A 14,200-nucleotide genomic window follows, 5' to 3' on the forward strand; every position below is an offset into this window, starting at 1 on the left:
TATTCTAATTTTCTGAGACTCTGATTTCTGAGAGTATTTTTGCTCTGTGTTTAATACATCTATATAATATATATAAGTTTCACATTTTGAACTGAATTAATGAAATAAAGCAACTTCTCGATGATATTTACATTTTTTGAGATGCACCTGTAGCTACATTGATCAAAACACGTGTACTCACTTAGCCCATTCAGTTGAAACAGTCCTAAATTAATCAGTATAAGGGTGTTTGTATAATATTCTAAATATTTATTTTTGCCAAACTTGTTTTGTGTGTGTTTATTATGATTTATAATGTTTTCTACACATATGTGAAGTCAATTTTTTTTTGTGAATTATATTATTCTAAAAAAACTATTTTACATTTTAAATAATACTAAAACATAAAGGGCTTTAATACACTTCCAGAAGGTACAACAAGGATATTAAACAAAATGCGCCTTTAGCTGAAGGTTTACGGTAAGACGCGTCACCGGTGTGGATTTTGGAGTGTGTGTGTGGATCTTTGTGAGTGTGTGTGTGAGTGTGTGTGTGTGAGATATGACAGTCTGCTGTTTGAAGTCTGCTGTACTGTGGAGAAAGGTAAGAGACTAAACACAACACAAAAATACAGTTTTCTCCGCTTTTAGACTCGTTTAGTTATGATTTGGTTTTATTATGGTTTTAATCCGGATCGCAGTGTGTTTACATTAGTCTGTTAGATCCCCCGCGTGTCTCTGACTGTAGCCTGAGTCGCTACAATGTATCTTTAGTTAAAAGCGCATGATTAGTTGATTTGTAGCGGTTTGCCGTATCGTATCGTACGCAGTAATATCTCTAACATTTTTGAATATGGTGAACGATATTATATCCTGAAATATGGAGCCATATCACCCACCCCTAATTAATTATCACATCAGGGTACTACTTTTGTTTTTACTGTTTTTACCAAAAGAAAAATTCACCCTGTTCTTATTTCCCATTATATATCTACTAGAGACAGATTATATCTGTACAGTATCATTTATTTTACTTTAATCCTGGATATATGGAGAAATTTGGAGTGCATTTATTAATATATTATTAGTATTATGACTGATCATTCTGGATTATTGACTTCTTCTGTTACAAATCTGATAAAATTCTTGTATTTTTTAATGTCTCAGTTAGGGGTGTACTATATCATATTGTATGCAATAATAAAATTAAATTTCCATTTTTTTGCAGTAGTGTATTCTTGAGATCATTTTTCTAATTCAGTGTTTTGCCATGTCACCAAGAGTATCATTATTATTATTATTATTATTATTATTTAAGGTCCATATCGCCCAGCTTCAGTATAGTTCTGCCCTCTCTGCCCTTAGTTTACTCATTTCTTTCTCCTGGATTATAATTATCTTTCTGTTCAGTTCTTCTCTTACACTTTGCACATGTTTCTGTGTCTTACAGGAGGTTCCACAGCTCTTCTGATGGAACATCTAAGCCTCAGGTACGGTATGATCTGCTTGCAAAAGCAGTAACACCATATTTTATAAAATAACCATATTTTTCACATTTAAAACCCTTTAATGTTCCCAAAAATCTTCGGCACTCCTTATGTATGAATTCTATCAGTCAGATATTAAGGAGCATTAAAGCCACTTTGCAGAAGTACAGCGATATACGGAATTTCAGTAAAGTTTCTCCAGCACTAAGGCTGGAGCAGTATTAGCATTAGCCGCTAACTGCAGCGCTAGCTTTTTCGCCATTCAGAGGCGAGTATATTGGACTGTAATCTGCATGTTTACCGTATTAAACTAAAAGCTGGTCTGAAATTCATGCTCAGGTCCAGGAGGTGAAAAAAGACCAGGCTTTGGTTTGCTTTTGCTGTTTTTTTAGCAGCTATAGCAAGAAGAGAAGCACATAGCGCTAATGTTAATGCTAATGCGTAAAGACACATGAATTCAGATTTGACCGTTCAAGTTCATGTCGCATGTCCATGGATTTGATATGCATCCGATTTAGGACCACATATGAAAGTGACATAAATCTGATTTAAAGAAAAAAAAAAACAAACAGATTTGGCACGTTCACACAACCGTGAAAAAGTCAGATCTGAGCCACATTGAGCAAAAAATCTGATTTGAGACACAAACCTTGGTGTGGACTTGAAAACGCCCCTTATAATATTACTATTAGGTAAAAACACAATGTATTTATGCTGGCCTGTACAGTAGATATTTGATGACATACATTGTAATGAGTTTTTTGTTTTTCAGGTCCCTCTTTCTTGGATTATTTCTTCTAAATTTCCAAAGCCAGTGTCTCACAGTTGCTAAAGATGTCACCAAACCCAACTTCGTGCTGATGATGGTGGATGATCTGGGTATAGGAGATATTGGATGCTATGGGAACGATACAATCAGGTAAATGAACTGAACACACACTCTGGCCTGCGGTGCTTTTCTTTAGACTTTTAGAGAGACTTTAAACAAGTTTTAAATGAGTATTTTTGGTTAAATGAGTACTTCTTTGCTCCCAGAACTCCACACATTGACAGGTTGGCTCTGGACGGGGTGAAGCTGACCCAGCACATCGCTGCCGCTCCGCTCTGCACCCCCAGCAGGGCTGCGTTTCACACCGGACGCTACGCTGTGCGCTCAGGTGAGCATCGATCTGAGTTTTTCTGATTTGCTTCACTGGTTTTATGTGCTGGAAGTCTTCTAAAAGAGACCTGAGGCACATTTACACAGATATTCTGTATTATACTCCTGAAAAAAAGTGTCTGTAGCGTCTTATACTAAAGTTTTTCTCGGAGAACAGAGGCTGATACTGGCTGTTACTGAAGCACAGGAGGAGAAAAAACAATTTTAAAAGAAATGCTAAGGGATCATCTTAAATTACTCAGTTGGTATGATTAAATGTCTGTGCACTAGAGCTCAGATAAGGCCCGAAATGTCCTGTGCGACCCGACCCTTCCCGACCCATACACTGTGCTAATGAGCCCGAGCCTGATTTAAACCCGATATCATTTTAGTAAGTAGAGCATTAAAACTAAGCTTTTTCAAACATTTTCAGGCAGTTTGAATGAGCGCAGTCTTTTCAGAATGATATTAATTATTATTACATTGCAACACTGAAGAAGCATTGACCTATAATTTAATACAAATGTTTATTAAGAACAGATTAAATCTCCGAAAGATTAAAACATGAACAATGCGGATACAATGATCCACAGAACTAAACATCAGAAAATTAGGCCACAGGAATGATGATTGAATGACTTGCCTCTTATCTAATATAATTTAATATGGTTTAAGAATAGAAAATACTTTCTAAATAAAAAAAAAAAATTATATTGAGCTTATAGTCTATGTGCAAAAACGCAAAAAAAAACCTGCACACTTGTGCAACTTTTATTTAAAACACAGTTAGATTTTTTACTTTGCCATATTTTGATTATCACACCATAGTTTTATATAAAACAAAAATAGCAATAAAAAAACAGACGCCTACATCACAGATTATTTTCTTGAGCCCGAACCCGACCTGGAACAAGAAAAGTTGTGGGAAACTGAACTCGGGCCGGGTCGGGTTCAGGCAGTGTGCACTCAGCGGATCTTCTGATTGGTTTATTTGGTCTGTTTGTTTCAGGATTCGGCAGCACGGGCAGGGTGCAGGTGATCCTCTTCCTCGGAGGTTCAGGTGGACTTCCTCCCAACGAGACCACGTTCGCCAAACTCCTGCAGAAGCAGGGATACACTACAGGCCTAGTGGGTGAGATTTAATTCTCATTATTAATAATTACATTATTCACTTTTCCTATTTCACAATATAAAGAGTTTCTTTGATTTTACCAAATTAAAAACCTCTGGAATATAATCAAGAGGAAGATGGATGATCACAAACCATCAAACCACCAAACTGAATTGCTTGAATTTTTTTGCACCAGGAGTAAAGCAGCATAAAGTTATCCAAAAGCAGTGTGTAAGACTGGTGGAGGAGAACATGATGCCAAGATGCATGAAAAAAAAAACTGATTAAAAACAACCAGGGTTATTCCAACAAATATTGATTTCTGAACTCTTAAAACGTTTTAAACTTTATGAATATGAACTTGTTTTTGTTTTCTTTGCCTTATTTGAGGTCTGAAAGCCATTTCTCATTTTCTGCAAATACATGCTCTATAACCCCAGCTATAGGTTAACCTGTTTTTCTCATTTTAAAGAGTTATATATTGACTAAAACAGGAGAAACTCTAACTACTCTAACTACTAGTTGAAGCAGCTGTTAATGAATGAGTTATAGGGTGTTTGTGAAAAGGTCTTCAGATATAATTCTGGTTCTGGATCTCTGGTTCTCTGTAGGAAAGTGGCACCTGGGTGTGAACTGCAACAGCAGGAACGATCACTGCCATCACCCCAACCACCACGGCTTCCACTATTTCTACGGGCTTCCCTTCACTTTCTTTAACGACTGTAAACCCGGCGAGGGGAAGGATGTTCTGGTTGACCTGCAGGTGGCGCTGTGGCAGATCTCAGTGCTGGTGGGTCTGGGTCTGCTGACCCTGGTTCCGGTGAGGGTCTCCGGGCTGCTGCGGGTCGGTACCGGGCTGCTGGTGCTGTTGGCAGTTCTCTGCACGCTCGGCTTCACGGTTTGGTTCGTGCCCTTCGAGCTCCTTCAGAGGTGGAACTGCATCATCATGAGGAACCAGCAGGTGGTGGAGCAGCCGATGGAGGCGGAGGAGCTACCTGAGAAACTGATGAAGGAGGCGGAGCAGTTTGTGGAGAGGTGAGGTCTGAGAAATGTCTTAAAATGTGGTTTTAAACAGATTTTAGCTCTTTTTGACTTGCTGCTGTATAGGGATGCAACGATTAGTCGATATAATCGTCAATGTTGATTATTTAAATTTATCGACTACATATTTCATTGTTGACTAATCGTTAATTTTTAAGTTTTGGGGACAGAACTGCAGTGGTAGATAAATGGGGGTAAATGTCTCACTCACACAGTTTTTACTCAACTTAATCTGTGTCTCCAAAAGTGCCCAAACTCAACAAATTATATATTTACTCACTAATTATCAGAACTCTCCCCAAACAGACATTTAAATGCCCTTTAAGTTTCATGTTCTGCTGTTTCTATCGTTTTTAGAGGTGGAGGACATGGCAAAAATAATTGTCGACTAATTGACTAATCGAGAAAATAATCATCAGATTAGTTGATTACCAGTAGCCAATAATCATTATTTGCAGCCCTACTGCTGTTTTCCTTTCTTTTAAAAACATTTCATCATAAAACTTTTTTATAAAATGTTATAGCTTCATAAATAGATGTGGTTAAACTGCTGTAGGCTGAATGGGTGGGGCTAAACTTCAGTATGATTTAGAATATACATTTAGCATGATTTATTCAGTAAGTAGTAATAAAAATCAGTGTATAAGTAGATAATAAGCCTTAGTTATAATCAGTTATAATTAGAGAATTAGCCATTTCCCCCTCAGGTATTACTTTACATAAACTTACCGAATAGTAAGTTCGGCTTGCATGACTGGGCTTATAGGTATATACTGTAGGTTTGTAACTCAATGTACTATTAGGAATATATATATATATATATATATATATATATATATATATATATATATATATATATATATATATATATATATAATAGCAAACACTAAGGCTTTAAATTAAGGCTTTGATTAGTATGGGGTTTACTTTGTTCCAGAAAAATTACACAATATACAAAGAGACATTAGACTTAATTATTAGAAAAACAGCTGAAGAATGTATTTAAACAGTAGACCTTTAACAACTTTAACTCCACAGTGCCTCTAGTGGTGTGGTGGTATGTGAAAAATGCATACCAATTCTAATCTTCCTTCCAGTATACCGAATGAACCAGTATACTCCCCAGAACTAATGGCAGTGGTCCATATGTGGTCCTGTACCTCAGTTATTCTCCTCTCTGAACACACACACACAGCAGTTAATCCATCAAGTAATCAATCAATAAATCAGATTGACAGTCGATAATAACCCAGGAATTTAAGGGTTAAGAGTTGTGTTATATGACACTCCTTAAACCTTGAGGGCTTGTAAGATTGTGACTCATTAGTTAAAGTTTAGAGATAAAACCTCTGTCTCTGTATATCTGACCTGCGGCGGAATCACTAATCAGATCATATCAGATCAATAATTCACACCTGTGCTGATCAGCAGTGAGACCTGTCATCACAAATAAAGCTCTTTTATGCTCTTTACATTCCCACACACTTCAGGAAACACAGAAACCCTGATCCACACATTAATTAGAGCTAAAATTAATAACGATATCAATAATAATCTGATTTAATGTCTGCAGGAATCAGAACAGGCCTTTTCTGCTGTTCCTGTCTCTGGCTCATGTCCACACACCGCTCTTCATCTCCAGAGATTTTGTGGGGAAGAGCAGGCATGGTTTATATGGAGATAACGTGGAGGAGGTGGACTCGATGATCGGTGAGATTAACACAGAAATCTAATTCTAATTCTAAGTCTTTTTTTTTATATAATTGTACAGTAATTCATTTCTTATAAATGGATCCTGTATTATTAGTCTTAGACACTATTAATTGAATTACACTAGGTTATATCTGTTAAATACATATATAAAAAAGTATTATCTGTCATAAAAATGTTGTGATACAATATTTTAAAGAGCTGCACAATTCTAATGACCAATAATATTAGTCTAAACCAGGGGTGTCAAACTAATTTTGGCCGAGGGCCACATTGGCATATTGGCTGTCCTCTGAGGGCCAGATGTAACTTATAAATGTAATAAAATGTAACCAAATGTAATATTAAATGAATGTAATTACTCCTTAATGTTAAATAACTCTCAATATATTATTTATTCAATCAAATATTACAGTTGCATGGAAAAAAATGTTTGCTTGTTGCTCTATTAACATAAATCCTTTTAATTTGTCATGTTATGAAATCCAAAAACTCCATCAATCAAGAACCAAACAATTCAAGTGAATAGAAATTACATCAAGTTATATTAACTTTGATCAAAACGTTTGATACTGAAATAAGGCTTAATAAATATAAAATCAAAAATTGTGAGCTGTGAAGAACATTAGCAGTTCCTCATCCAACCACTAGTGGGAGCTGCAGCAGCAGCACAAGCCCGCAGTCTTTACTACGTCAGAGCTACAGGCCAGCCACGGGCTACAGAGCTCAGCTGAGCCAGTCTGGAGCGTTTTTAAAATGTTTAAGTTCTTCTGTGTATGAAATAAAGATTTTTAACCCCACTAACCGGATAATACAGCTCTCTACAGTTCATCTTTCAGCCCAAGCAGCTAACAGCAGCAGTTTAGAGCAGCGTCACGGAATCACTGCTCGAATTACATTAAAAACAGGTCAGTTAGCGCGCTGCTAACCTCATATTTTTTTATAACTACGGAGTTTATTGGAGGTTATTGAAAGGGTTATTGGGGGCAGAAATCAGTAAAGGCTGGTTAGATAAGTGATTCACGTCCTCGTCCTTTGCTGAGGTGAAACTGCGACTAGCGCTGTCACAGTGATGTTTATTAATGTCATTAAAACAGATTTTGTCAGCTATTGTCTTATAAATATTTACACAGAACTTATATCTCTCCTAAAAAGCGTTTATTTTGGTCAGTAACACTCTTCGTAACACAAAAGGCATACCGGTCTTTCGCCTTGAAACACAGCCGTCCGTCTGCATCAACTTCTCTTTTTCTGGACATTATGGGATAAACATTTGTATGTCTCAATTCCATCCGCGAAGTTACGCCTTCCCTCCGGCAGGGTTTCCACATCAATGACTACACTGCCGTGTAGTGGCAGTAAGCCGTGACTTTGCGGGTAATACAATCGACAAGCATTGTGGGAAATGTAGTTTTTGGTCAAAGAACGCTCCTGACCTATTTATTATAGACACTAAGATCTTACAAGGTCTCGCGGGCCACATAAAAGGACGTGGCGGGCCACATCTGGCCCGCGGGCCTTGTGTTTGACACATGTGGTCTAAACCCATATAATCTAGTCTAAATCCCTATCCGGACGGGATTATTTTCTGTGTTTTTTTTTTTAGCCTTTTTTCTCGGTCACATGACATCACGGCATCAGTTCAGTAGCTCCTCCATTTCCACTCGCTGTTGTGTCTTTTTAACGTGAATCTCCGTGGAAACCGTGGTGCGCCCAAAGTGTACAGTAATTACGGTGCGCGGCAGTGGACAAATATCTGTTTTATTAAAGGCGAGGAGACGAAACTCAGAGATGTGGATCCGGACGGGACTAAAATTACCGGAGGAGCACGGAGTTCAGAGAAAAACAGTAGATAATTCAGCCTGTAATTTTCTCAGAGGACGTCTGAGAAAAACACCTACATGATCGTTCTGGACGGGAATAAAATCACAGAGGAGAAAAAAAAAAAAAAAACATAAAAGGGAAAATTACCCAGAACCCCCTGAGAAACTAATCCTGTCCAGATAGAGCTAAAAATAATATAATCGTAGGTTTATTGTCTCTCTCTCTCTTTATCAGGCAGGATGGTGAAAACTATAGAAAGACTCGGTCTTTCTGAACAAACTTTAATGTACTTCACGTCGGATCACGGAGGACACATCGAGGACAACCAGAGAGGAGGCTGGAACGGAATTTATCGAGGTGATTAGTGATAAATAACTAAATATTGATAATGTTAATAATTCTGTGTTCTGTAATGCTGTTGCTGTTATCGTTGTTGTTGTTGTTGATTCTGCAGGTGGTAAAGCTATGGGAGGATGGGAGGGGGGGATTCGAGTGCCTGGTATATTTAGCTGGCCGGGGCGTTTGCCTGCAGGACGGGTTATCGGTGAGCCGACCAGCCTGATGGATATTTACCCCACTCTGGTGAAGCTGGCAGGAGGGCAGCTGCCCCAGGACAGGTGAGGGTAAATACACAACAGAAACTGCTGTAAGAATAGTGTAAGAGCCACCACATCCAATCAGATAACAGCAGTTAATGCCCACTTTAAGATTGAATTCAAAAATCAAAAAAAGCTAAATGTTTTCTCCTCCTCTTAATCTGAGTTTAATAGAGTTATTTATTTCTAGTTCTCATCATATTAATCAACACCGGGTTTGGTGGTAAATTACTGGTAAATGTGGTAAATCAGGTGAGCTGCTGACGGAACTGAACATAAAATAATATACACATGCTGGCTGAGGAGCATCCAGGAGAAATCTGGAGAAACTACACTTAGTTCTTCAGCTCGGCTCACAGGATATAAAACATACTTATAGTTAAAAATGAGAATTTCTTGTTACATTTTACCGTATTTGTGTTTATATGTTTTTTTTTTCTTTTTTTCAGGTAAAACACTCGTATTTCTGAGATAAATGGATTAATGTAATTTGCTTTGGTGCCTAAAACTTTTACACATTACTGTAGATATTTACATGATTTATTCCAAAACACTTTAGCCTCATCCAGTAATTATGTATCTGTTTAGCTCCTACAGATGTTTAGTTCCACCCAAAAAAGGGATAAAGACAGGTTTTAAAGACTGTTTGTGGTTTGTAAATTCATACACTGTAAATAGAGCTCAGAAAGGGATATAATATAAAATATATAAATAATGATATTTATGTTAGAATTAATTTCTTTTATTATTGATTTGTGTGTGTGTGTGTGTGTGTGTGTGTGTATTAGAGTATTGGATGGTCATGATCTGATGCCGTTGTTGGAGGGGAAGACGAGACGCTCGGAGCACGAGTTCATGTTTCATTACTGTGGGATTAATCTCAACGCTGTACGCTGGCATCCAGCTAACAGTGAGTACTCACACACACACACACACACACACACACACACACATAATATACTCACCATTAACACTTAAATTGTTTAATTTAAACCTTTAATTGCATTATTAGGGTGTTTGTTCTGGTTAGAACAGACTCTGATTGGTTTGTACTCTTAGTACGGTTCGATTGATCAGGTGTGAAAACAGTAATCACACTCAAGTGCAGATAAAAAACTACTAACCAAATAAACTCTGAAGCTCTGGTTCTCTTGTGGTGAGAACGTGATCTGGTCTCGATCCGACACAGCTATCAAATATACTCCTTTTATTTAAGCTAAACTGCTGATAAGACGCAGTTTAATCTGATATATATACACAGCTATGAACAAGCACTGTCTCTGCTGCTGCTGCTCCATGCTGTTTACACACTGAGCGCAGTCTGTGCAGAGTTCACTGCTATGGTATGCTATGGTAAAGCATCTTCACACTGCATAGATATATATATATATACACACTAGAACACAGAATCTGACCAATCAGAGGAGACGATGTGCGCTCGTGGTTTATTGGTGCGTATTTTGGTGTGTTTAGGTTTAGGTTTATGCCTGTATGAAAACAATTCAATCGGAAGGAGAAACGCTCCAAATAAACAAACTCATCAACTGATCCGGATCATAGAAACCAAGTTTTTACTTCAGTGCTAAAGATCACATTAAACGAGATGCGGGTAAAGAACTACAATGAAAAGCAAGATAAAAGACACCCCTATCAGCGCCCCATCATTAGCATCATTAAGCTAAAATTAGTGTTGTCTTCATTAAATGAACACTTTCACTTAAACCTTTGCACAGTATTGCATTTATATTTGATTAATTTCTGATATATTTGAATGAAACAGCTGTTGTTCTGTGTGCTGCTCCTCAGGTGACTCCATCTTTAAAGTTCATTTCTTCACTCCTAATTTCTCTCCTCCCGGCGCCGGCGGCTGCTACCACACCAAGGTGTGTTTGTGTCACGGAGAGTTCATCACCCACCACGACCCCCCGCTGGTGTTCGACCTATCACAGGACCCCTCAGAGAGCGTCCCGCTGACCCCCGACACAGAGTCCCGCCACGCGGAGGTGCTGCAGAGGGTCCTGCGGGCCGTGGAGGAGCACAGGAGGACCCTGCGTCCCGTAGAGCCGCAGCTGTCCTGGTCCAACATCCTGTGGAAGCCGTGGCTTCAGCCGTGCTGCGGGACGTTCCCCTTCTGCTCCTGCTCCGAGAACAACACCAGCATCAACACCCTGTAAAATACAGAGAGTACCGGGGGTTAAAGGGTTAAAATTCAGCAAATAATCCATCAAATCTCTGCATTTTAACCCCTTACATCTAAATGAAGCTGATCAGTTCAGAACTTGACTGGCCACAATCAGTATCTGATCTCACAAATGTGCTTCTGGAAAAATTATGAAAAAGAAAAAGAAAATCCCCATAAACACACTCCTAAACCTGGTGTAAAGCCTTCTCAGAGGAGTGGAAGCTATTAAAGGTGCAACAGGGGCTGATATCATATTAACCCCTAGTAATTATATTGCACGAAATTCTAGTGCATCTTTCGCACTACTGAAACAAAATCATCCAAAACTGGGGGAAAAGCAGGTAATTTTTACATTTATAGCTATATTTAAAAATTAAAAAGGGAATTAAACATTAACCAGTAAAGTTGAGATAAACAATTATTTGAATGTATAAATGTGTGTAAATTAAATTACTGTAAGAATCGATGGCTGTGGAAAAGCATATAACTGGCTGGAATCTGTAACCTACAATTATTTTATCTCAGAATGTTTGAAAGGTTTATATACATTTTTTGAAGACTTTAATTATTTCATTTATTAATTATATAACGGTTTTATACACGACATGCTGTAAAAATGTGAAATATGAGGTGAAAATGAAGGGCTGTATATGAGCATTTCAGCTGCTGCCGTCCAGCAGGTGAGTTTAGATACTTGAGCAGATTATAAACAAGTAGTTTTGCTTACAGATAAATTAATTTTGTATTTTTCTGTTAGAATCTAAGGACCAAAGAAATAAAGTATTCCAATGTGTTTCTAATTTATTTTTGTGTATCATACTTTGTACACGAAACAGTACCGTATCTCAAGGGCACCAGAACAAGGGATTGGCAGTATGTAAAGTATATAATCTATAAGATTTTTAATTTAAATCTCGTAAACCTGTACTTTTAATGAAGACTTCTTAATAAAATATTGTATATCTGTACTTTTAAAGAAGATTTTTAAGTATAATCGCGTACACCTGCACTTTTAAAGATTTTTTATTAAAATCTCGTAAACCTGTACTTTTAAAGAGGATATTTTAGTAAAATCTAAAATATTTTTTTTATTTTAAATATATTTCATTTAAAATTTTAGCAAATATAAAAATGTTTGCTAAAATAAAAGCACAATAATAAGTATATTAGGATTAGTAAGGACGTTTTCACACCAGCTCTATTAGTTCCTATTAAAACGGACTTAAATATTACACACAGACTTCCAATAAAATGGAAATAAAAAATATATATAAAATGTTTTAGTTAGTTTGATTTTAAAGTAGAGTATTAGACTCTTCTAGAGTATTTTCTGTGTATTACAGACAGAAAACATCATTTTTATTCTTACCGATTGTTAAGTTTTATCATCAGTCCAGCAGAGAGCGCCAGACCCACACAATCCAGTAAAACTGAAGCCTTGTCTGATTTTGTCTCATGTTCAGATTTAATCAGAGGAAAACCTGGTTTCAGCAGGAGGAAGAAGCTCATCATGACCTTCTTACCTGCTTCAGGTGTTTTATATAAATACTCGATCATAACGCTGAAAAAGTTGGGTTGGGATTAGTCACACTGTATGTAATTGATCCTACATACGTCTTGTCGATTTCAGGGTTTCAGTTCTGATTCTTCTGATCATCATTTTCTCTGTTCTTCGGTTTTAGCTCAGTTTCTTCAGTTCAAAGAACAGATTTAAGGTTTTATTAAAGGAAAAGTTCTTTAAGAAAATAGAAGAAATCCAACACCAGTGAAATTAGAAGGAAATGTAGCCTAAAAAATGTTCTGGGTTGGAACCACTGAGCTAAAGCAGCAGTAGCTAAGGGTGTTTTTACACCAGCACTATTTGATGGTAGAATGGGAGATCTCTGGTTCGAATCCCAGTCATGCACCTTGACATCAGCTGCTGGAGCCCCGAGAGAGCACAGTTGTTGGTCCTTGCTCTCTCTCCGGGTGGGTACAGTACAGCAGATGGCGCTCTCTCTTTCTCCTCTTTCATCACTTCTAGGGTGATGTGGATCAGTACAAGGCTGCGTCTGTGAGCTGATGTATCAGAACCGAGTCGCTAAGCTTTCCTCCGAGCGTTAGCACTGTGATGCTACTCGGCAATGCTACAGATAATGTATCCATCCTCCACTGCCCAATGCACAGATGCTCCAGACACGGTTCATACGTTCATGAAAAACCTGTACAAGTCATGAAATTTGAAAACAGCAATTTCCAGGGCTGAATAAGTTTTGGAAAAATAAAAATACCCAGAAAGTTTTGAAAAAGTCATGGAAATTTGGTCTACAAATCTTTGTGTTTCCGTTTATCGATGGAGAAAAATCTATTTTGAGCTAAAAAAAAAAAACAAAAATACATCAGCTCAGAGTTAATTCAGTAATTTAGCTTCTACAAAATAGAGCTCTCAGGATCTGACTCACATTTTATTATAAAAAATTAGGTGTCAAAGTTTTATCTGATTCATTTTTAAACTACATTTAATCATATGTTTTTATTGTAGTTTAAGTTTAAGTATTTTTGGTTTTATTTTCCATGTCTGCTCTGAAGTTGTAAAAACTGTTTGGTCATGATAATTTGCCTTGAAAGCATGGAAAATTTACGAAAATATAATGGAAATAATTGGTTAAAAACGTGTATGAACCCTGTCCAGAGTATCCCGTTCTAGATTCATCAGAATGATTAAATCTCTTGTACAGTTTTGTACTTTTGTTTAGTCTGAAATCTCACAATATTTGCAGTGTTGGCCTCGTCTAAAAACCTGGAATCTGAGTTTCTCTGAAGCTGTTCTGCTGTTCTGCTGTTCTGCGATGGCTTTAGGCCACTTTTTTATTTGACTTTTTCCTCTTTTTAGCGCGTGGGAAGAGAAGGATGGATATTAAATCCATTCATCTTTTACTCAGTGAACAGATCTGCACCAAAACCTGATCGCTCTTTACTCGGAGAACCACGTTCACAACCACAGGGAGCTTCCTGTATTAAAGATATTGAGAATAGATTAATGGATTGAGCTCAGGCTTCGCAAATGATCACCTCTGAAGTGAAGCCATGTTACCTAGATCACTCTCTCATATCTCACTCCTCTCTCTCTGCAGTGCAGAACAAATCAACAGCC

The 14,200-nt window shown here is 37.5% G+C and overlaps 1 protein-coding gene across 1 annotated transcript; it reads left to right on the top strand.

The window, feature by feature from the left end:
- The first annotated feature begins 503 nt into the window (after positions 1-503).
- On the top strand, positions 504-11,871 carry arsh (arylsulfatase H). The gene is made up of 11 exons (XM_022665650.2): positions 504-582; positions 1,429-1,468; positions 2,238-2,384; positions 2,501-2,622; positions 3,613-3,735; positions 4,326-4,749; positions 6,329-6,465; positions 8,524-8,646; positions 8,744-8,906; positions 9,674-9,795; positions 10,692-11,871. Exons 2-11 carry the CDS (start codon positions 1,449-1,451, stop codon positions 11,057-11,059), a joined length of 1,749 nt encoding a protein of 582 aa, XP_022521371.2. The 5' UTR covers positions 504-582; positions 1,429-1,448; the 3' UTR covers positions 11,060-11,871.
- The last annotated feature ends 2,329 nt before the right edge of the window (positions 11,872-14,200 follow it).

The sequence above is a fragment of the Astyanax mexicanus genome, chromosome 11 (genome assembly GCF_023375975.1).
Source record: "Astyanax mexicanus isolate ESR-SI-001 chromosome 11, AstMex3_surface, whole genome shotgun sequence".
Lineage (NCBI taxonomy): Eukaryota > Metazoa > Chordata > Actinopteri > Characiformes > Acestrorhamphidae > Astyanax > Astyanax mexicanus.